The 24,543-nt window shown below is 35.5% G+C and overlaps 3 protein-coding genes across 8 annotated transcripts; 1 reads left to right on the forward strand and 2 right to left on the reverse strand.

Annotated features, from left to right (window-relative positions):
- Nucleotides 1-722: 722 nt before the first annotated feature.
- On the forward strand, nucleotides 723-8,017 carry LOC121765758 (protein GIGANTEA-like). 4 transcript variants are annotated; one of them, XM_042161973.1, is made up of 16 exons: nucleotides 723-909; nucleotides 1,682-1,724; nucleotides 1,911-2,001; nucleotides 2,305-2,376; nucleotides 2,513-2,567; nucleotides 2,654-2,796; nucleotides 3,016-3,290; nucleotides 3,565-3,620; nucleotides 4,124-4,364; nucleotides 4,442-4,592; nucleotides 4,834-5,043; nucleotides 5,144-6,670; nucleotides 6,782-6,850; nucleotides 7,005-7,223; nucleotides 7,312-7,404; nucleotides 7,520-8,017. In XM_042161973.1, the coding sequence occupies exons 1-16, from the start codon at nucleotides 738-740 to the stop codon at nucleotides 7,823-7,825; spliced, it is 3,723 nt and encodes a 1,240-aa protein (XP_042017907.1). In that variant the 5' UTR covers nucleotides 723-737; the 3' UTR covers nucleotides 7,826-8,017. The 4 variants fall into 4 exon arrangements, with proteins under 4 accessions (XP_042017907.1, XP_042017908.1, XP_042017910.1 ...); XM_042161975.1 differs by having other exon boundaries at nucleotides 811-909; nucleotides 1,907-2,001; XM_042161974.1 differs by lacking the exon at nucleotides 1,682-1,724 and having other exon boundaries at nucleotides 1,907-2,001.
- Nucleotides 8,018-8,113: 96 nt separating this feature from the next.
- Nucleotides 8,114-11,360, reverse strand: LOC121765760 (tryptophan aminotransferase-related protein 3-like). Its single transcript, XM_042161977.1, has 5 exons — nucleotides 10,952-11,360; nucleotides 9,730-10,021; nucleotides 9,365-9,657; nucleotides 8,751-9,031; nucleotides 8,114-8,478 (listed from the first exon to the last, which is right to left on the reverse strand). Exons 1-5 carry the CDS (start codon nucleotides 11,263-11,265, stop codon nucleotides 8,258-8,260), a joined length of 1,401 nt encoding a protein of 466 aa, XP_042017911.1. The 5' UTR covers nucleotides 11,266-11,360; the 3' UTR covers nucleotides 8,114-8,257.
- A 1,298-nt stretch (nucleotides 11,361-12,658) lies between these two features.
- Nucleotides 12,659-20,510, reverse strand: LOC121763845 (exocyst complex component SEC6-like). 3 transcript variants are annotated; one of them, XM_042159933.1, is made up of 24 exons: nucleotides 20,315-20,510; nucleotides 19,731-19,819; nucleotides 19,539-19,629; nucleotides 19,279-19,368; nucleotides 19,111-19,161; nucleotides 18,610-18,702; nucleotides 18,149-18,175; nucleotides 17,902-18,048; nucleotides 17,729-17,816; nucleotides 17,607-17,651; nucleotides 17,386-17,441; nucleotides 17,141-17,249; nucleotides 16,893-17,033; nucleotides 16,629-16,808; nucleotides 16,065-16,148; nucleotides 15,894-15,980; nucleotides 14,999-15,043; nucleotides 14,526-14,604; nucleotides 14,064-14,133; nucleotides 13,887-13,974; nucleotides 13,709-13,798; nucleotides 13,377-13,493; nucleotides 13,197-13,259; nucleotides 12,659-12,922 (listed from the first exon to the last, which is right to left on the reverse strand). In XM_042159933.1, exons 4-24 carry the CDS (start codon nucleotides 19,308-19,310, stop codon nucleotides 12,788-12,790), a joined length of 1,827 nt encoding a protein of 608 aa, XP_042015867.1. In that variant the 5' UTR covers nucleotides 19,311-19,368; nucleotides 19,539-19,629; nucleotides 19,731-19,819; nucleotides 20,315-20,510; the 3' UTR covers nucleotides 12,659-12,787. The 3 variants fall into 3 exon arrangements, with proteins under 3 accessions (XP_042015867.1, XP_042015868.1, XP_042015869.1); XM_042159934.1 differs by having other exon boundaries at nucleotides 19,125-19,190; XM_042159935.1 differs by having other exon boundaries at nucleotides 19,111-19,190.
- Nucleotides 20,511-24,543: the final 4,033 nt, after the last annotated feature.

Here is a 24,543-nt window from a genome sequence, read left to right on the forward strand (position 1 = left end):
TTGACACTATTGTTTACCAAACTATTTGGCTGAAAATATATAGACATAAACCAACTATATACAAACTGACCTAACATCAAAAGAAGTTAGTATTTAGATAATTTAGTTACATGTATATTTCATTTATTTACTAAGTAATAGTACTCACTTAAAGACGTTATTTAGTTAATTAATTTAGTTATAGGATTTTTTTTGTGAAAAATGTTTTACTTGGAAACAAATTAACAAACAATATATGTTGATTGTCGAGGTCGTAATTTGATTTTGTAACAAATTGTCAAAATCAATTTAGTGCTCAGGTGCTCTCAAGTCTCAACTCTCAAAAAATTAAATATTGTGGGAATAATTTCGAAGTTGATGATAACCGATATAATATTAATAAAGAAAATATGCACTCTGTAAAATTTATAAATGTGCTCTAATATAGTAAAATATTAAATAAATTATAATACTAGTAGATTTTTAGAATTGGAATAAAAAAGTTGAGAAAAGTAACCGGTCATTTTACTATATTATAGTAGTAAGATAGTAAATAAATATAGTAAAATATTAAATAAATTATAATACTATATTAAATAAATAAACGATACACATAACATAATTAAATCGTTTTAACCGGTCGCAAGGTGAGAAAATTGGATTTAATTCTCATGATGATGGCATGCCACATGATTATGTGATGTACATGGCATGCCACATGGCTTAGCTGAGGCATGACGAAAATATCATAGCCACGTATGCAGAGGGAGATTCCAGTTAAAGATCTCATTCTCTCTCTCATTTCTCTCTCTAACCTCTGTTTTCTCTCTCTAATCTCTCTCCACCCAAAAAATCCTACCTCGGAAACTGCAGCCTCGTCTCAGGATACAGTAATACTTCCCGTGTTTCGCTCCGTAACACTGAATCGAGGTGCGACTGCCTCTGCTTTGGTTATTTAGGTGTAATCAGTATTGTTTGTGTTAGTGATTTGTGATTTAATTTTTTTAGCTGTAGAAAATGCTGTGATTTAAGCTTCCTGAGAGGATTAGGTATCGGATGACTGAGAAAAATTACGAAACTGTGCTCAGACGGAGCTTGTGTTCTGATTGCTTTAGAATCGATTGACTTAGATTTACTTTTGAGAATTATGATTTTATTCTTAAAGGGAGAGGGAAAAGAAATCAAGTTAAGGAGTTATACTGTGATTTAAAAAATGCAGCAATCTTTTAGGTGTTGAGTTTTGGAGGATTTCAGGAAATTATTTAACTGGCACAGAGTTTGTATAGCTGGAGATTTGATTATGTTCGTTAGAATTTTTCCTTCTTAATTAGGAAAATAATTGAGCATGTGGATCCCCATCATAATTGAACTTATCTGGGGTTTTAATCAGATTATATAACAAACACAATCTTTTTAGTTATATACTGTTTTTTAGGATAATTAAATTATACTATGCGTAATTCATAATTGGTAAGATGTAATCTTTATACAAACCAGAGATTAAAGTATAAGAGAAAAAGTGCACTTGAGCTTAATTTCTAATTTCTGATGGATAAAATTACGTTCTTTTTCTTCTTCTTAAGGTGCCAAATGACTATTTGGATGAGGTTTACTCTTTGACATAATAAAGTTGGTTCTGAGCTGGTTTGACCCCCCACTTAAAGTGGTTAATTCGAACTTCCATGATTTTGTGGTCTTGCAGGGCACTGTACACTCAGATTATTTCGTGTGCAAGCTTGCATGCTGTAAATTTCTTCCACTATTTGACTTAAACTAGGAGCTATGTTGCATCCATAATCAATGTTTGAACGAGCTATCCTTTTAATTTGGATTCATAAAATGCTGAATTATAGTCTGTTGATCCTGGATTGGTAGAGCTTTCATGGAAATCGTTGCTTTACTTACTGCTTGCACCTTGCTTAAATAGATAGGTTTATGGCAACATCAAATGAGAAGTGGATCGACAGTTTGCAGTTCTCTTCATTATTTTGGCCGCCTCCACAAGATGCAGAACAACGAAAGGTGTATTTCCAAATTAAACAATTTTTGCTCCACATGTTTATTCATAGTTCTTGTATCCAATAATAGATGTTCCTGATAAGCTGCAGTCTTTCATTTTTCTTCTCTTTTTGGTTATAAATAGTGCATGATTTTATTAGCCCTTTTTGGTAACAGATATTTTCACTATTTTATTCATATTATAATTTGTTACGCTTTATTTTATAACTGTTGATCTTGTATACATGTAATATTTGTTTCTAAAGTTTGTGAATTTTTTTCCTTTCAGATACTAACATCCTAAATGAATTATGAACTTCATTGTAGGCTCAAATTACTGCATATGTTGAATATTTCGGACAGTTCACCTCAGAACAATTTGCTGATGACATAGCAGAGGTATTTTCTTTTCACTACATGTTATTGTTATCTTAATACAAACAACCAAAAGGAGAAACCTTTTTCTTTTTTCTTACAGTTTGTTTGTTTGCTGAAGCAAAATTTTCTTAATAAAATTTTAATGCTTGTTTTGCAGTTAATCCGTAGCCGGTATCCATCCAAGGAGAACAGACTTTTTGACGATGTTCTTGGTATTTTTCATATAATGGTTGAATTGTTATATAAAGTTCAGATTGCTTCAGGATTTCCTTTTAACTTTTATTTTCCTTCTTTACAGCAACTTTTGTTCTTCACCATCCGGAGCATGGCCATGCTGTTCTACTTCCTATTATTTCATGTATTATTGATTGCACACTTGAATATGACAGAAGCGGTCCACCATTTGCTTCTTTCATTTCCTTGTTTTGTCCAAACAGCGAGGTACTACGAGTTTACCAATTTACTGCCTGTTATTACTCTGAATTTGCTTTTATTTCATTTTTATGAACTGATGTATGTGTGATTTCTCTCCACTATCAGCTAGTATTTCTTTTATATTGTGTCCTGATGGCATTATTTTCTTTTTAATATATGAACTGATTTTAAATACTCAAAATTCAAAAAGATACATGGCAGTGATTGTATCATCTTTAATTGCAGAATGAGTATTCGGAGCAGTGGGCCCTTGCATGTGGTGAGATACTAAGAATATTGACACACTATAACAGGCCAATTTACAAGTTTGAACGCCATGAAAATTTACCCGATAGAAGTAGCAGTGGAGATCATGCATCAACTAGCAAGTCAATAGATGGAGAGCCTTCTTCTTCACCCTCCTCACTGGCAGAGAGGAAACCTTTGAGGCCACTGTCTCCCTGGATCACTGATATTTTGCTTGCCACACCTCTTGGTATAAGGAGTGATTATTTTCGATGGTAAGTAGTGCCACGAATGGACTGTTGCACGCCAGCACTGATTACATTATTATCCAAATTCGAAATTACACCTTACTGTTCGAAAGAAACTAAAGATTGTGACTGTATACCTCATTATTATGTAACCTTCAAATTTTAAAATATCATTCCTTCCCGATATGCAAATTTTGCATGCATGATTATGTAGCCCATTTCATTATGCATCTCTTATTAAATTAAATTGGTTTTCATCCAAGTTAGCTGCATAAATATCTGATTTCAACATATTTTGTAGGTGCGGTGGTGTTATGGGAAAATATGCTGCTGGAGAGTTAAAACCGCCTATAACTGGTCAGTGATGTTTTCATCAACTAAGTCTACATTGAACGTTCTTTTCACTATTAAAAATAAAAGTTACTCTTGGTGCCAGAAATTCTTCTGCTTTGCATTATAATAACTTAATCACATTCACTGCTGTATTACTTAACAGATTTGGTAAGTTTGGGACTTTCCACAAATCATTTGGAAAAAGAGCTTATTACCATAAGTTTGATTTAGTAATTTATGGTAGCTAGTGTCACTACAATATTGTTTTATAGCAGATTGGATACATCTGTTATGGAGTAATATTGATATGTCTACAGAGAATCGATGGAAAAATAATGTGTTATCTCATATTAAATCAAATAATACTCTGTAAGAATTTGTTTTTGCACCTTAAATGCTCTTTATAATGCTCACTACCATACTAAATTTACAGCTGTTTGAAACTCTGGTTTGTCTTTCTGAGATTTTAGTAGAGCTGAAGCACGACCAATTTTCCTGACAATAGTTATTACCACTTATAATCTCAGCCACTTCTCGTGGATCTGGGAAGCATCCCCAGCTTATGCCATCAACTCCGAGGTGGGCCGTTGCTAATGGTGCTGGAGTTATACTTAGTGTATGTGACGAGGAAGTAGCTCGATATGAAACTGCTACTTTGACTGCAGCCGCCGTCCCTGCACTTCTTCTTCCACCTCCAACAACACCTATGGATGAACATCTAGTCGCTGGTCTGCCAGCACTTGAACCTTATGCACGTCTCTTTCACAGGTTAGTTTCTGTATTTGTGTTTTAGAAGATCCAAGGATTCTTATCATGAGGTTAATTTTCCTTTCTGCTGGTTTTAGATACTATGCAATTGCCAGTCCAAGTGCTACCCAAAGGCTCCTTCTTGGACTTCTAGAGGCTCCGCCCTCCTGGGCTCCAGATGCTCTTGATGCTGCTGTACAACTAGTGGAGCTTCTTCGAGCAGCAGAAGACTATGCCACAGGCATGAGGGTATATTATACTTACTCTTCTCTTTCTCTCAATCTAATAAACTTTTAACAATCAACTGAAAATTATAGTATCAATGAATGAAGTTGCAATCCAAAGAATATTAGATGTAAAGTCAAAAGATTTATGTGTGACTAATCTGAATATGGATATGTTGGCACTTAAAAAGGCTCTATTGTAAATGGGAAGATCTGTCTCTGGTTAATCTGCACGAAAATCTTGATTGTTTGCTATTATGATCCAGCTCCCAAGGAATTGGATGCACTTGCATTTCCTACGAGCAATTGGGATTGCGATGTCTATGCGAGCTGGAATTGCTGCAGATGCTGCAGCTGCCTTACTTTTCCGAATACTTTCTCAACCAGCTTTACTTTTTCCCCCACTCAGACAAGTTGATGGTATTGAACTTCAGCACCAGCCTCTAGGTGGTTATATTTCGTCTGAAAGAAAGCAGGTACCTCATCTGCTAAAAGCTCAGAATGGCCGCAATCTTGACATAATTTTGTTTGTCAATCATTCGTGCATTTTAACCAGAAGCTGCTTATTATTTTCAGCAAAGAGAATTGCCTGCAGCAGAAGCTACCGTAGAAGCTACTGCCCAAGGGATTGTATCTATGCTTTGTGCACATGGTCCAGAGGTTGAATGGCGAATTTGTACGATATGGGAAGCTGCTTACGGTTTGATACCTTTAAGTTCTTCTGCAGTTGATCTTCCAGATATCATAGTTGCAACACCGCTGCAGCCTCCCGTACTATCATGGAACTTGTACATTCCTCTTCTTAAAGTACTTGAATATCTTCCTCGTGGAAGCCCTTCCGAAACCTGTCTTATGAAAATATTTGTTGCTACCGTTGAAGCAATTCTACAAAGGACATTCCCACCTGAGTCCTCTAGAGAACAAACTAGGAAGACCAGATATATTTTTGGGTCCGCATCCAAGAATCTTGCTGTGGCGGAGCTTCGCACAATGGTTCACGCACTATTCTTAGAGTCGTGTGCTTCTGTAGAGCTTGCCTCCCGCCTTCTTTTTGTTGTCTTAACTGTCTGTGTCAGCCATGAAGCGCAGCCCAATAGCAGCAAGCGCCCCAAAGGTGAAAAATCTCATTCTGAATATGTAGGTGAAGACGGATGGAAGGAAAGGGAATCAGAAATTAATAAACAGTGCAAGAAACAGGGGCCCGTAGCAGCATTTGATTCTTATGTTATTGCTGCTGTTTGTGCCTTATCATGTGAACTCCAGCTCTTCCCTTTGATCTTAAAAGGAAGTAACGGCGTAGGTGCGAGAAATGTTTCTGACATTGCTAAGCCTGCGAAAGTGAATGACCTGTCCAGTCAGTTGCAGAGTGGTATTGATTCAGCTGTTGATCACACTCGCAGAATATTAGCAATCCTAGAGGCCCTATTTTCTTTAAAACCATCTTCGATTGGCACTTCCTGGAGCTACAGTTCAAATGAAATAGTGGCTGCCGCTATGGTTGCTGCTCATGTTTCTGATTTGTTTAGACGCTCAAAGGCATGCATGCGTGCTCTTTCCACCCTGGTGAGATGCAAGTGGGACAGTGAAATTTATTCTAGGGCGTCGTCCCTCTTCAGTCTGATCGATATTCACAGCAAAGTTGTTGCGTCTATAGTCAACAAAGCTGAGCCATTGGAGGCTCACCTACTCCATGCGCCATCACTGAAGGAAATTTCTTCATGTTTTCATGGTAAAAAGCTTAAAAATTGTGGTAGCTGTCGCCAATCAGAACCAGATCGTCCCTCTTTGTCACCATGTGAAAACTTGCCTCGTTCTGAAGATTTAGTTTGTCATAGGAAGTATGATTCTGGCGAAGCTGGAAGATGTTCAATGGACAAAGGAATTGCAAATTTCCCTATAGATGCTTCGGATTTGGCCAACTTCTTGACGATGGATAGGCATATAGGATTTAATTGCAGTGGGAATGTTCTTCTGAGGTCTGTTCTTGCTGAGAAGCAAGAACTATGTTTCTCTGTTGTTTCACTGCTTTGGCACAAATTGATTGTTTCGCCTGAGACACAACCCAGTGCTGAGAGCACATCTGCCCAGCAAGGATGGAGACAGGTATAAATTGAACTTCTCGCTGGCCTTTCCTATTTCTGTACTTTTTTTTCGCCTCCCATTGATTGTAAGCCTAATACGGTGTTTATTTGTTTCCATTGAAAAAATTTACAGGTGGTGGCTGCACTCTGCAATGTAGTATCGGCATCACCAGCAAAAGCTGCAACAGCCGTTGTCCTTCAGGTCCCGATTTTGTTTTACTTGAATTTCCGCTCTCAATTTATTGTGAACTCTCTTTCGCTAGAGTCAATAATTATTATATGCATTTCAGTTGTGTTTATTCTATCAATTACATACCATCTGTTTAGTCACTTTCCTGGATGTTATTGTTTGTCAGGCGGAGAGGGAATTGAAACCTTGGATTGCTAAGGACGACGATCTTGGGCAAAAGATGTGGAGAGTCAACCAGAGAATCGTGAAAGTGATTGTTGAGTTAATGAGGAATCATGAGGCCGCAGAGTCGCTAGTAATTCTTGCTAGTGCATCAGACGTCCTCCTCCGTGCCACGGACGGGATGCTTGTTGATGGAGAAGCATGCACTTTACCTCAGCTGGAGGTAAAATTTCGGATAGGAATTCCCATCTCTAAGTAATAATGTCCGTTTATTGTATTACTCACTTCCTCGTTACTCAAATATCGACCAGCTTCTGGAAGTAACGGCAAGAGCAATTCAAGCCGTGCTTGAATGGGGAGAGTCAGGATTAGCTGTTGTAGATGGCCTCTCAAACCTCTTGAAGGTACTAAAAACTCTTCCACATCACGTCTCGTGTCCCATGCATAAACGCGAATTCATAGAAAACGACGTGTTCCTACCCCTGTTTCTGATTTACAGCATGGTTATTTTATTTGCAGTGTCGCCTCCCAGCCACAGTTCGCTGCGTTTCTCACCCGAGCGCCCATGTCCGCGCGCTCAGCACCTCGGTTCTCCGCGCAATCCTACACAACGGTTCACTGAAGCCAAAGACCAAACCACCGGATGTGAACATAATCCACAACCCACGGTACCAGCAGTACTTGAACAAGATAGGCACCATTGACTGGCAAGCTGACATCGAGAAGTGCTTGACGTGGGAAGCGCACAGCAGGCTTGCAACGGGGCTGCCCATCGAGTTTGTGGGTTCGGCTGCGAAGGAATTAGGGTGTGCTATATCTGTGTGAAAGTAGGGGGCTGAAGTTGATGAAAGGAAGAAAAAGGCACTATAGTTGGGGCTAATTCCATTATCGTTTGATGTTTGTTTAAGCAAAAGAAACTCAACTCAGACTGCAAAATAGATATTACCACTCACTCTTCTTGTAATAATTTTCTAGACTACTCCCATGTATCCATATCAGTTCTTATTGTTTGGATAACTCATTCTCTCTCTCTAGTGTGTAAATAATGGTTTTTTACACTTTATTTTGACAATAATCACATCACTTGAATTCATATCCAACAAAATAATTAATCTTTTTACTTTTTGTGTGTGGAAGTAAGTGAGAATGAGGAGTCTTAATTTGATATAAATGAGAAGCAATTTCAAGTTGAATAATTTTGTACAACATTATACTATAGAATATAACATCCAGCTCCCTCAACTATGAGATTGATCGTTAAAAGCTTGACACGGCCTCTGGCCCGCCTTCCTCGTCCACTAATTTCTCGAGACGATTCAATAGTAGATTGAAGTCATCGTCACCCTTGAGCAGGCTGAGACGGACGTAGAGGTCAGCGACGCTGAACAAGCTGCCGGCCCGACCGATGATGTTTGCTTCCCGGAGAACTCTTGTGCAATCTACGTCTTCTTCTCTTTCACATTTCACCCATGCATAACCTAACAATATCATATGTTATAGTATTAATATAGCTATTTTATAAAAAGAGGGTGAATGAATAATAAACAAATAAATAGTCATGACATTTGATCATTCTTGAAAATTTTAAGACAATTTTTGAAATGTTTCAATAACACCACTACATATATTTTGATCATAGCAACAACACAATCTTGAATTTTCCATCAAATTCAAAGATGAAAGAAACCATTTTTATTTATTATCCTCATAAATAAACATCTATATTCAAGATTTGAGTCCAAATGATCACCTGGAGAAGGTCCCCTAACTTTATCAAAGAAGTTGCAGTACAATGGTGGGATTTCTTGGATGGAGAAACGCTTCGACTTCGAGAAAATCCGGCTCAATTTCCCCCAACGCGCACTCATCTTCTCGAATGCATAATTGAAGATCTCCTTGCCATCTCCACGAAGAATTGCTTTCATAAGCTGCAGAGCTCTAAGTTGAGTCTCTCTTGAGATTCCCATCTCTGCTACTGTTATGTACGTTATCATGGTATTGTATACTTCCTCGTCTTTCACGAGTGCCCATCTGTCGTTAGACATCGAGAAAATTTGAGGTTTTCGTATACCATATTATTCAATTTGGTGAAACAGGGGCGATTGCAGCCTTGGTTACAAGTTAGAATTAACAATAGTGTTTTATTCAAATTATTGAATGGTTTATTCTAGTATGATTTAATTGCTGATATTGTGGTAGAATGTGAAATGATATTTTATTTACTAAAATATAAAAGGAATCTTGAAAAATATTGATAAGCAATGTGGTGAAACAGGGGAGATTGCAGCCTACAAACTGTCCTATTCTTGAATAAGTTGGTTTTAATTCTTGAAGAAAATGGGAAAAGCAAGGATGAATGGTTACCCGAATCTGCTTCCTGCGTGACCGGTGAGCTTGGACATGGTAAAAATCATGACATCTTCATCAGCAGGGGAAGGAATTGCTGTAAAATGAGGCCAAAAATAGGCATGATCATAAATAGCTCTCACACAAGGTCCTTTGCACACAGCCTCCTTGAGATTCCCATCTGGATTGTTGGGGGAGGTCACGAACTCGATCACGTTGGTGTTTGCATACGAGGCGTTGCTCATCAACGAGGCGTCGCCTTTGAAGGCGTAGTTCTTGTTTTGGAAGAAATCTGTTTGAGTCTTGTAAAGCTACATGGTGGAAACAAAGTTTATTAGAGGATGGATTTAGTTGGGCATTTAGGGTTATGAGGGGAGGCGAACCGGGTAGGAGGGGACGGCTGCAACGACGCTTGCTGGGGAGGAGAGGTTGGCGGAGAGGGCGTAGACGGCCGCGTTGAGGAGTTGTGTGGATCCGCCACCAAAGACTATGTATTTGCCATCGGTTAGGGCGTTTTTGGCCACGTGGTGGAGGCGTCGGATGTGGCTGTCGAGCACCTCGGAGATGGCGGTCGGGCCGGGGAAGTTGTAGCTCATTCTGTGCCAACCTGAGATAAGAACTGCACTGCTGGATGCATGGTGCATCCAGAAGGGCTCAAGGAATAGTGGATCACCACTACACTTGGACAAAAATAAATTGAGTTAAACCTCATAGTAGTAGTAGATAAGATTCACAATGGTTTTGAATTGTTATGGGCCATAATAACATGACTGGATCGGAATTTTTAGGTATTGGCTTGGCCGAGCCGTCGGCTAGGTCAGACCGATGGATGCTTTGACGGCTCTTAACCATAAAAGAGAAGTTCGGACCGTGAGGTCCGAAGTCAATCTTTCTTTACCTTCGTTTTCTTAGTACTACATTTCTTGCAGAAGAAAAACTAAAACAATACTCTATCCCATAAAATAGAGATATTTGGAATGACATGCAAATTAACGTATAATTAATAAAGTAAGAGAGATAAAAGAGTAGTTAAAATAGTGTTAATGGATAGTGAGACTCACATTATTAATAGTGTTTAATGGTGAGCCCTAGTGGTATAAGTTTCAAATAAATGGATATAATATAATAGTAATGAATTGTGGAGAACTTTTCATAAATAGAAATAAGCTATTTTATGGGATGGACGGAAAAAATGAGGTGTCCCTAATTTTATGGGATGGTTAGCCCTAGTGGTATAAGTTTCAAATAAATGGATACAATATTTGAAACGATACGTGTTTTAATATATAATTGGTAAAGTAAGAAAAATAAGACCCACCTTATTTAGAGAAAAATCTTTTCTTAAATAACATGATTAGTTAACTATACACTTTGGAGAGAGAGACTGATTATACCATCTACAAGAGATTTCATATCTTGTAATTCATCATACAGCATGATTTCCTTCAAACTACACAAAGAAAGAAGAAAGAAGAAAGAAGAAAGAAGAGAGAAGAGAGAAGAGAGAAGAGAGAAGAGAGAAGACACAAAGAAAGAAGAAAGAAGAAAGAAGAGAGAAGAGAGAAGAGAGAAGAGAGAAGAGAGAAGAGAGAAGAGAGAGAGAACCTGTCAGCATCAGCAGCACAATGAGGTGATAATAAAGAGCAATCAGAGCCAAGATAGCAAGTGTGGCACTCACAAACAGGCTTCCCATCTTCACCAATAACTCCATCCAAATAAGCTCTTCCATGATTTGAACAATAAATTGATGCAACTTCTTCTGCTTTTGCTGCACCTTCTTCACTCCAACTCACCTTCACCTTCACCTTCACCTTCCCATCAATATATAAATCACTCAAAAAGTATATATTAACAATTGTAGAACCCAATAAACACAAACTCAACCAACAATAACTCTTTCCCTTTCTATCCATAACCATGGACCTTAATATCTCTCTTTTTCTATATCTGTTAGTACTATAAATTGTAGCCTTATATGGACAAATTCATTTCTTTTATAACAGAATCTGGTGGACTATTGTATGAAATATACGTAGCCCCACCTTGACTTCATTATCATATATATGCAGCTTGCTTTTATTGACAATACTATTTATGTTGATGAAAACTAGCTTAATAGTGATGAAAAGTCATTTTTTTATTTGAATTTTCAAACCAAAATTTTACGACTTCTACTTTTCTATTTCATTTCATTGATATTATCATACTATACAAAAGTTGGATTTCATGAAAGCATGTAGACTTTGATATTGATTTTTTTCTAAATGGTAGTAATAAACAAGGTATTTTTGTTACTAATTTTCATCATAGAATTTTCTTGGTTCACTATTTAAATATAGATTGATCGAGTATACTTGACTAATAATAGAGAAAAGTTGGATGAATAGCAAGTGGGTTAAGAATAATATTCCGTTTTATCTTAATGTTAACTAATATCAAATAGATATTGCTAATAAATTGATAATATATATTTTTTCTTGATCTCCAAATACTGTTGAATAAACAGTATCAAGACAAAACAATAAAAAGAATTTTGTGTGAAGATACATTGATTAGTGTATTGAAGAGTCTCAAATCACCCTATAAATAGGTGATTTGCCTCTCAAAGACACACAACAAATACAAATCATTCTCCACTCCCAAAATGGTCTATGTATGAATTGCCTTATGAATCTCGCCTCTCTCGATTACCATCTTTAAGACCCTGCATAATTTTCCACGTTGGCCATTTTTTTCTGAATCTAAAGCCGTGAGCAAAAGTTTGAAGACAAGTCCTTCAGCTCTCTTTCTTGTCACTTTCTATTGAAGTGGCCTCATTTTATTTTATAATATTTCTTCTATTTTGTACTACTAAAATTTATGCCATTATTAAATTTTCTAGTATTTTATTTGGGATGGAGATAATATTATTTTTAGACGTCGCACATGCAAATGGGAAGCTACTACGGTTTGGTTCCAAATAAAGTTTAAAATTGTCGTTTTAGTTGGATTAAATCAATAAAATCTCAATCCTATTTAAATTCTTTTTATATTTTTCATATATATTTGCTATCGTAATATTATCTTTTGAAAAAAAAAATGCAAATTTACTTCTTTTGTATATGACCATTTAACCGTAACAATATATTTTTCATATATATTTGCTATCGTAATATTATCTTTTGAAATAAAAAAATGCAAATTTACTTCTTTTGTATATGACCGTTTAACCGTAACAAGAGCGTGGACAAATGTGCGTAGCTCCATTAAAAAAAGAATTATAGCCGAAGTATTTAATATTGAGTTTATCACGAGATTTAGTAGTAATTTTTATTGTGCAAGCAGTAGTATTATCATGGTGAAAGTGCAAATCACATTGTAAATTCGTAATATGACGGGATTAATTGAAATCATTTGACAATAATCATGAAAAAAAAGTAAGTAGACTTAACTATTTTGGGACTAAGTGAGTTTTCGCCATATGCCTCCTTTGGAGGAAGCTTGCAGACACTTCACTTTAGAGAAAACGAAGCCTCGTTTGGGAGGAACTCCATCAACAAGTGAATGTTCGTATATCTCTTTGCATTCTTGAATCACCTGTGAGGAGTTCACAGAGTAGCCAAAACATCAAACACTCGTAGTTTAAACTCATGTGAGGACATCTGCACGATCTGGCGTGCAGACATGTCAATTATCGTAATAATGACGTTCAAGTGTCAATCGTGTTGGTTATATTGATAGTACGATTTCAGATCTGTCTGCACCGTGCAGACGTCTACTAAAGAAAAGTGTCGATTATACTTATAGTGTAGACCTCTACATTTCTATATCGGCTGTCACAGCATAGAAAAAGTGAGTTATAACATTGTACCTCTTTAGCATCCTTTCGAGGTATGCCTTCTCTTAAGCTCACCAATTTTTCGACAACTTCCGGCTGCAAAAGAAAAAAACAAAAGCAATTTAGCTATTACAGAAATGTAGATGCAATGAATTAATAATGAATCATATTTTGAATTAATTTCAACAAAATAGATGTGAATGTGGGACTTACAGGGCAGTCTGGTTGGTGATCGAGAATATTTGTGTATACAAGTGTGAAGGTATCTGGGCTTTCTGCTGAAGCAAGTTCTCTTAATTCAGCGAGTACCTTCACCCTAGTTTCAACTTTCTGCAATTCCGTAAGTTACGTTACAATTAAAAGGTTGAAATCAGTATAAAATCCAGCATCCAAAACAGAGTATCTAGACATAAAGCACGAGCAAGAACGTACAACATATAGGCTATCATATTGCAAAAGTTCTTCATTATATAGATGATAATGGTGAGGCCTGTTTTACCATCACGAATCAAAAAGAGAGAGTTGCTTAGTAGAATAGTGCTTACAGTGTTGGTCATATACTCCAAGAAGAATTCCATGATGACATCTTCGTCGAGCTTCATCCGTTCAACTGTATCTTCTTTGATATAGTTTTTCTACAGAGGATTAGAGGAAGACAGAGAAGAATCAAGGGAATTGGCATGATCACAGATTGTTGAAAGTTAATTGGTAAATGATTGGAACCTGAATGAGCAGACGATCTGCGTAGACTATGACAGTCTCTTCAAGGCAGGCCTCAAGAAATCGCCTAAATGATCTTTCTTCGATATACCTTATATGTGATCACACAAATGGATAGTGAATAAACTGATTCATCAAAGTAAAGATAAGTCGACTACCTGGACCAAGTAAATAACTCACATCTTGACATCGGTGAAGTAATCACGAAATGTAGCGATTAGGTATTCAGTTACCTGTCCTTCCATCCAATCTGTAAATGAAAAAGAGACACTGTTTGAATAAATGCATTTGTTACAAATTAAGCCTATTATGAATGTGCTTCATCCAACATCCAAACATCCAGTGAAATTACTTTTCAACATATGGTATGAATCCATATAGTTCAAAATGAAATTATTATCTTTCCTCAAATTTTACATCAATTAAGTAAAATTTTTTAAGTGATCGAACTATAATCATATGGCAGTTTCTCCATCCTTGAAGCAGGTTCTCTTAGGTCAAGTTTATCTGATTAACATGTGTTGTTTTCAAAATTATCCTTTTTCTCAGTGTGCAAGTTAGAAAAAAAAAAAGCATAAGAACAAAAGAAGCAAAATGTGCCATGTGCAAACAGATAATCCACTGACTTCATATGAGGCATACCTTTATGATACAACTTTACAAGTAGCTCCTGAACTCCTGGATCTTCAAAAATGACAGTAACCGTTTGGCGTACAGCTTCCTAGTTATTATAAATTATACCACTTTCCATCATTAAAAAAGATATGTCATATTCCCTCCGTCCATGTTAATACATTCATTTTCTATTTGGGTAAGTTCCAAGTTAATTGAGTTATTTCTATTTTTGGCAAAAAGTAATTCTCCCCTTTTACTTTATTCTCTCTTCGTCTCTCTTACTTTCTTCACCATCCAATTAACATACTATTCTTAAACTCTGTGCCAAAAAGAAATGTCTCTATTAACAATGAACGAAGGGACTACTTATTACTCATGCAGACAATATTTGTCCAATGGAAGGGAATTCTGAGAAGGCCAGAAAAATATTGATGCTATACAGAGGATAAAAAGACCATAAGATAAGTCTTTCACTCAGAAACTTAAAATAACCATCGTACCTTTGCAACCAAGAGGAAGCCTTTGCTAGATTCATCAAAACTCACCTGTACACATGACAAAGAATCAGCTCAAAGAATCATCAAGACTTGTTATCCATTATGGTAAGATCATGTATCAAGAAACCATATTAATGTTTGGTTCTTCTAAATATATGTCAATATAGAAGTGACTAGAGCTTTGTCAAATCAACAAAAATCAGAGAATATCACTCTATTAGACCATGCCTTCTGCTTTTCGGGTGTTAATATCACGCTTAAGGAGGGCTCTGCCAAGATCAAATTTAGAGATGAAGGAGCATTGTGCTACTTCCTGATTTTCTTTAAGAGCACAATGCACTCATCCAATACATAAGAAGTGTAGAATGACTATGACAGTTATATAAAAAGAACAATAAATTTGAAAGTAATGCTATGGAAATATTCCCTAGGTATAGTACTCAATGTAAAAGAATTGTGGAGTAAACCTCACCGCAGAGTACTAGAAAGGCATAAAGTGTTTCCTTTCGAACATGGAAAAATAGAAGCTGAAGAATCTTGTAGAGAAGAAAACTAGTTCATTTAATTAGACTTAATTGCTAGATAATGTGATAAGTAAACGAGTCTAGTTATCTTGACTAAGACGTTTATGAGTTAAATGCAGAAAAAAGTACATAACAAGCGACTTATTAGTAAAATTATCTCATACTACTAGACTAAGGTGACCCATAAGCCTTAGCTAAGTAGATGTAGCACAAGTTCAAAGGATATAGTTCATCCACCTAAGCGTGATTACGAATTTAGAAGGTCTGACTTGCACCTTTAGGACTAAAGGATAAGTTATAGGTGGCGTTGATAGTATACTTTGAATTTTGCTGAAACTGTGTACTGAGGTAAAAGTTCCCTATCACATATTTACCTGCTCGGCATAATTCTCTGGTAGAGCCTCAAGTGTGGTAGCACTTAGCTCCGAGGCAAGATCATAGCAGCGGAGATTGTTATTTATCTCTCATAAAATGATAGGAAGGAGAAGCTCGGATAAGTGTTTGACGTCACTATCACATATTATGTGTTTGCATAATTCACATACCATGGCACACAAAACTTCTAGACCAACTTCAGAAGGAGGTTCTTCTAAGCTCTTCAGTTCAGCTGCTTGAAAATCAATCATTACCTGCAAGGAGAATAAAATTAAAACCGTTGGCAATCACCATTGATTTGATGTTCAGAAGTACCTCTTCATACACACGTTTATAATAGTAATGGATGATACGATTGCCCTTAAATTAGATAATATTATTGGAATATAACAGGAAAACCAATGATGTAAAATAAGGCTCTTTGGTATACATATATTCAGATCTGAAAATACAGTATACTGCACATTTCAAAAGATTTCTTTCTCTTTCTCATTGAACCATATTTTTTTCAAAGGGATAATAGCTTCTATATGTAGTAACATAAGCAAATATAACAGATGCATAAATTGGAGATGATCAAAAACAGATTTTCATTCAAATAATTTCTTGATTCTTATCTTCAGTTGTTGTTATATGACAACCAGAACAACAGTCATAGTTAATGGAATCAGTAAAGCCAGTGTGACAAAATAACAGCTTTGTCGAGGTTCGTAAGCTACTCAAGTTGAATCTACCTGGATGATGGATAGAGCAATTCTGTATAGCATGAGGGTAGTGCTATTTTCTCGTACTATCTGTACTTGTTCTCCAAGGATACGAAACAAATCCACTGCAGCTGGGGTGTACAGCTTTCCACTCTCTGTTTTCTTTGGTGCCTGTACTTTGTCCGCCTCTAATATGTTCATATACCATTTCTACAAAACGCAAGAAGTCTTTAGCTTGGCCAGAGAATGGTGATCTGATATGATAGAAAGCATCAGGAACGCTCTCTCAGTTACCTGTGTTGTGGCTTGCATTCGTTCTACATAAGCATTCATAAGTGGGTCCATTGAACCACTCTCAGAACAAACATGTGCAAAAGTCTCATCAACACCAAGTTCAACTAGATTATTTTGGTACCGAACTATCCAGCCAGTTACCTTAAGCAAGTGTGCATTCAAAGTAGAGCACAGATAATGAAATAATCGTTATTTGAAATTATCATTTTAACTTTGATACCAAAATCTGTAGGTTCAGATTAAAATACCTTAAGTATTTCTATATTTGTCAGATCATTGGCCCTGTCACTGAGTAACCTCAGCCACTGGACAAACCTCTCAGTATAAAGATTTACAGCAAGCTGGAAGATTTCAAATCTGAAGGAACAAAATTTTCAATAACCAAGCTACTTTTCATCGAGAAGAAACAAAAAATAGCCAAATAGGCCTCTTCAAGGGGGTGACTAAACAATCCCAATGAACAAAGTCATGTTTGAAAATAAAAATAGCAAACCTGGGAGGAAAGCAAGGGGTGGCATGGTCATATATATCTCCAAGTTCATCGCCAATCTGACAATAACCAGAATACTTCACAGAATCAGAAATTTTTTTAAACTTTTCGCTCTATAATGTGAATGCCATATTTCCGAAGGAAAAAAAATGTAATTAGACCAAACAGAAAAAAGAAAAATTAGTATTGCAAAGGAATATATATGGCAGGAAGTAACTATATACCGTTTTAGCCTCCTCTATAGCTCCCTTCACATCCTCAAATAAAAGCTGAAACATATTTCATAGTTAAATGAGAACTAACATATAAATGTTGACTAATTTATAGAAGCAAGGAAAACATGAACCTCAGAGAGCAATCTCTCGAAACATGACTCAATAGACGTCCTTACTTCCTCATAGCATTTATCCTTATAGCCTTTACCTTTAGTATTCCTATATGCAAGAAAATGCAGGTACCCATTTTTATTAATAAAGGAAATACTTGTATTAACAACATCTATTGTTTTTATGCATTTACATAAACAATATATAGAGTTCCAGAATAAATTCCGAGGCCAATGCTAAATACTTGGTATTTCTTTGAGACTGCATATCACCATCTCCTTCAGCCTCAGCTGCTTCAGTAGCTATTTCTAGATCCAAGATTTCTTGCATTTCGACAATCCTTTCCATTTTAAGCATTATGAAAAAAAGATGAATCAATATGCAGAGATGATCCTGGTCAAAAGCTCAAGTGGCAATTGTTTCACTCAGATTATACATACCTCAATGCCCGAACTAGTGTTGTAGGGCTGCAAATCAAAATAAACTCCAGTGATAATCAGCAAAAAGATATGCTTGGGGAGTGGTTAAATTCAAGTCAGAGATGTGGAAAGGAATGCGAAATATAGTGGCAAATTTTTTAAGTATTACTGTATAAGATGATTGATCAAATAGAACTGTCCTAGCCTAAATTTTTGAACTTATTTTGTATACATTTCAAATTTGACGTAAAGTTCATCATGTCTTTTGGTAAATGACCACTAAAACGTTTAGGAAAGCAAGCAAGTCATGGCTTAATTTTTAAAACTGCCATGTCATTTACAATTTGAAGTCTTCCTGAAACAAGTTTTTGCAAACTAGTGAGAGCAGTTTAGTGGAAGTTCGCTGTACTATGTCACCCAGAAATGCAGACACCAAAGTGGCAAGAAAAGGGAGTTCCTATAATAGCAAAAGACAGACGTACCTTTCTTTGGAAAGATTAATGAAGTTTGAAATATGACCCCATAATGTCTTCTCGAATGTCTCCCATGTGCGATCAATATCTTCAAAGTATTCACTGTTGAATTTGGAATAACCATCATAAAGGGGTAAAAGTACTCCTTTTTACAAATATGAATAAAATCCTTTATGCATACAAAGAAAAGAACGAGTGAAAGTCTCAACTAAACCATGAACTCATTCTATACACGGAGCCTAACTTTTATCCTTCAGTTATCCTAAGGCCCATTATAGAAACCTTACAACTAAACAAAACATAGTATTGACACCATTCTGTGGACTAAACCATTTACGGTGAAGGTTACAGTCTAGCTTCTAACAAAATATGCAGGGATTGCCAATTATATACTGTTTAATGTTTGTAATCATATATATACTGATAAAAAAATATGTTCAGTTATGATTAGTTAAAACACATTCTTTTGCACAAAAACCTTATGATAAAAATTCAAGCACACTTTCTGACCTCAGCCGACCAACCTCTTCTTCATTTGATGATACAGCTGCCAAGGCAAACCTTCATTTCCCATCCAGTTTAGTTAACCTCTAGAATTGTGACAAAGCTAGTTCAGTAGCATGGTTTTTTATATTTGACTAATTAGCAAAAGTTGTTGAAGCACACAGATATATCAACCTCATAGGTGTTGATAAGTTCCTTGTCATCATTCAAAGAACTGCGTGAAGCAGCAGCCTCAGTAGAGATGGACATCATGCCTTGCACATCCTGCAAAAGCACAATGAAATATTATGGCATATTATGAGACGTTTTAATTTTAACTGAGACAAATGGAAGTACAAGCTGTGAAAGTGCCAAGAAACAAGTTCCTTACACTTCTAGGTATACTGCAATCATGCAATTGTAAAGATTTAATGTTGTGTTTAGGTGTTCCTTACCTTCAATGTTGTGTTTAGGTTGTTCCTCACATTACTAAGGATCTTTATTTGGTCATGATTTTCTATCAATGTTTGACATTGTTGACATAACCTGTGATAAAGATGATTTCTCGTTAGCCTTAAAATTCAATAATTCAAGTCAAATAACTGAGGAAAGAGGGAGTTGTAGGGTATGTTAAATCATATTCATACTTTTCAATATTAGAGAAATTTTTTCTGAGCTGATTTATCATCGTTTGGGACCAGTTCAGTGATTTTAGACCCGACTGTGCCTGCTCAACCTGAATCAAGCCATTACCAAATAAAGATTTGTATATCAAATATACACTCAATCATTGATTACAGGACAGTTAAAAGAAAGCTAAAAATGTATCATTTGCCTGACACCAAACAATAGTAAAACGTCCACTAAATATACTCGATATAGTAACATCAACAAGAAACAAAATAATACAAGAAGGAACCAAATGTTCCAACACTATATAAACAGTATGCATCAGTATGTCTGACAAAGCTTTGAATACAAAACAAGTAATGATTCTCCTATAAACCTCCAATTGATCTCTTCAGGCATTGGTTTTTAAATCTACATTTTAAGAATAACTCCATAAAGCTTCCTTAACAAACTGATTCTACTTACAACCATGAATTCAGAATTTTCCAAGCAAAATACTCCATCATGTAAGTAATTTATACAAACTCATAAATTACCAGAGAATGGACATAAATTTCAATGTATAAAATGCAGAATCCATCAACTAATCACTGAAAACAACCTGTTGACGGGCAATGTAATCAGCTTTAATCGAAGCAATGGACTGCAAGAGCTCCGGCAGAGGCAGAAGCTTAGCCACCTCCCTCACCGACGCCTCCTTCGCCTCCACCCCTAAATCCTCCGCCATCATCTTGTTATCCTTCTCTCTGCGAAATCAATCCCTCGAATTAATCAAATTCCGCGAAAATGTACGGACAAATGGCTGAATTCAGACCCCTTATGAGACATTTTAAGGGGTGAGTGACCAATTTCTAATATGGTATCAGAACGGGCCCAAGTCGATGATGGTTTTCTCTTTATCTCTTATCTACCTCACGAGTGGAAGACCGATGTCCTTTCCGGCCCACATCGATGATGGTTTCTCTTGCATTGCCTACCCACGTGATGGAAGACCGATGTCCTTTCCGGCCCACACGTGAGGGGGCGTGTTATATTAGAAATTGGCCACTCACCCCTTAAAAGGGGTCATAAGGGGGAGGGTTATCCACACTTATATAGATTAGATGGGATAGAATTTTAGAGAATTTAACACGCCCCCTCAAGTGTGGGCCGGAAAGGACATCGGTCTTCCATCACGTGGGTAGGCAATGCAAGAGAAACCATCATCGATGTGGGCACGTGGGTAGGCAATGCAAGAGAAACCATCATCGATGTGGGCCGGAAAGGACATCGGTCTTCCACTCGTGAGGTAGATAAGAGATAAAGAGAAAACCATCATCGACTTGGGTGTGGGCCGGAAAGGACATCGGTCTTCCATCACGTGGGTAGGCAATGCAAGAGAAACCATCATCGATGTGGGCCGGAAAGGACATCGGTCTTCCACTCGTGAGGTAGATAAGAGATAAAGAGAAACCATCATCGACTTGGGCCCGCTCTGATACCATATTAGAAATGGGCCGCTCACCCCTTAAAAGGCCTCATAAGGGGGAGGGTTATCCATACTTATATAGATTAGATGAGATGAGATCTTCACCAAGTCGATGTGGGATAGAATTTTAGAGAATTTAACAGAATTCAACTGACATTTCAATCTCGACTCGCTCGGATAGAAACGCAGCGCCCTGTCAAACTACAATCGACTAAAGTTTAGGTTTAGGCTTTCAATCCGAGGCGTTACGAACTCAACGGAGCAGATTCGAAATTCTTCCAGTTCATCACCGCCATTGAAGAATATGTCCATGAATTTCAACAATAACTCAGCTGTGTGTGTTTGTGTGTTTTAGAGAGAGAGCACGCGAAGAGAATGGTCGAACACAGCACCAAAATTGTTTCTCAAACCTCACAACGATTGACGGTTATAACGGTCGATCGATTCATTCGATTTATTTTTATTTAGAGCAAAATATAATTCGCCAAAAGTTAATAAAATCATGAATTCATAAAATGGGACCACTAAACGGGCCGATAACTCGGGCCATGATCTATCATACTACTGTCGCTAAGTACAAAAACAGTTTGGGCTGGGCTCACCCAATTGTTGGGCCTCTAGTTGGGCGGTCCTAACTTGCGTTTAATATTTATGATATAATAATTTAATTTCATTAACGAAATGTGTCTATTTTTTTACCGCATTTTAAATTCGCGAGAAATACTTATATTTATTAATAATTTATAATTTAAGCGACCAATATCCTTCATACAATTTATTAAACCCATGGAATACCTACATTGCATAATTATGTCTTTTCAATTTTCATGAACAATTAATAATAGAGATGTTTAAAGTGTTCGAATTCAGTAGGAAAATGTAGCAATTAGTTACATACTAATAACTTTCTAAGTAATACTCCCATGTTCTTTGTTAATTGAGTCACTTCTTTTTTCACTCATTTTTAAAAAATAATAAAATAAAATAAGAGAAAATAATACAGAGAAAAGTCTTATCTATATTATTTTCATATTTATTTTACTTTTTTATTTTAATTTTTTATTGATATTATTTATCAAAATAAATGTAAAAAAGAAATGGATCAATTAATGAAAAACTGGGAGAAAGTATTGATTTGGGAGGGCAAAATAAATGGCGCAATCCCAATAAAGTTAGCACTTACTGAGAGAGGTAGAATATGTTACTTTGACCAAATCACCACACATACATTACTTTGTTTTTATAGTATATATAATCTTTTTTAATTCGATACTGGTACTATTCAAGACTAATTAGAGTTTGTAATTTTAAAAATAATTTATAGGGAACAAACACTAAATTTTTGATGCAACGTTCCATAATGGTGGATTGTACAAAACCATACAAATTGCAAAATTATAGTCCGTTGATAGTGATTCCCAAACAATGATGGCAATTAGCAAGAACATATACTTTGGAATCTTCTCTTTTCTTTGTCATAAAACATAAATATTTCAAATATGATTAGTATACAGAATTAAAGGCAGCAATTTGCATCTTACAATGATCACTCTTTTTATTTAAAAACTAACAAATCGCTTTCGAGGTAGTTTTATTGCAAATTCTGCTACTATCATTATCATGGAAAACAATATACTACGAAGTATAATATTATAATAAGATATATGGATAAAATCATTTATGAACAGGTGACAGATCATTAATATTTCAATGCAACTATTTTTTTATATAAAGAATACATTGTTTTAGTTAAGTCCAAGAATACGTAATGGCTTTGAATAAAGTGTTATTTTGTCCTAATATCTAGAAGATGCAATTCAATTTTATAAGAATTTCAAAAATTAAAATTCAATCTTTTACTATGGAAGTATGGAGATTTAAATTTTAATTTGCAAGGTATTTTAAGATTCTGTCTACTTATCAATATTTATATTATAAATGATTGATTAATCACCGATCATGATGGTGGTGGTGGTCCAAAAATTTAATTTGAAATCATTGAGATTTTGTGTTTGTATTCTATTCTAAAAGCATGCTATTATTTTATTATATACGAAAAGTGTATCAATAACACTATACTAAAAATTGTCACAAAAATGGAAACCATTGCTTTTTAACTCGATAATTAATTTCTATATTAATGGGGTTTCTTTAGAATAAAGTCAATTATTCTACCACTAATTAAAAGCGACCAATTTTGCATCACATATAACGAATTATTAACTTTATTACTTCAGGGTTATAAACGAGTCGAGTGAAGTCGATATTATATGTTAGTAGTATTATTTAAGGACTTATATTCTTAATTTTTTTTATTCAATTTTAAACTCATCTACATGCCTCTGTTTATTTAATCTCGTTGAATTTGTCAATCTTTGAAAATTGAAATTCCATAATAAAAAATATTTTCATGATTTGACTAACTCTATCTTGATTTGTATATTTGCAATCAATTGCGTTTATATATAAAGAATCTAAAGAAAATTTTTAAAGTCTAACTTAAACTATGTCTCCACTCAACTTATCAAGAAATTAAATTCTACAAAATTAGCGAGTTCGAATTATTTATTTTGTAATTCGAAATATTGACCTGATTTTAAAGAGTTGAAAATTTATGCACCTCGAGCGCAATTGATGGCCTATTATATATTACTCTCTACTACAGCTATTTATTTGATGATTAAAAATCCCAAATTAAGTATGAGTATATATATTTAATGCCAGTGTATTAAATAATCAAAATCAGAAGTCAATGAAGTAGATACTGTATTTGATTTTCTGGCGTGTGGGACATAGAAATGTTGTTCCAAAATTTATTAGTCAATTATTGACGCAAGGATAATAAATATAAAATAAATAATAAATCATGATAGGGAGTTGCTTTCTTACCTTAGAAGTCATGGAATTGAACATTGTTTATACATGTTTCCCATGATAGAACCATAATATAATTTTTTTTTGTGGGTACATATAGATTTATATGTGTTACATATTACCTATCTATTCAATGAGATATATCATTAAAATAATAGTAAAAAACTAAAATGCTCTTATAGATTATCTTGTTGAACGTATCGAACATCACCTTAATTTACTAAAATAAGAGTCAATTTTGAATAATTTGATTATTCCATTTACTAGATTGAGCTAAAAAGGAATGTAATCTAATAATGAAAACACATAGATGGATTAGAATCACTTAACCAATCTCAATTTCCAAGCATTCAAAACCCAACAAACTTTGAGAAAATAAATACATTAATAACAATAAGTATAATTTTTGTAGTTTAGAATCTTAATAATGATAAAAAGAATCTCTTATCCCGATTCTCTCATATGGAATCAGTCATATCCCAAAAAAT

This window comes from Salvia splendens, chromosome 14 (genome assembly GCF_004379255.2).
Source record: "Salvia splendens isolate huo1 chromosome 14, SspV2, whole genome shotgun sequence".
In the NCBI taxonomy this organism is placed as follows: Eukaryota; Viridiplantae; Streptophyta; class Magnoliopsida; order Lamiales; family Lamiaceae; genus Salvia; species Salvia splendens.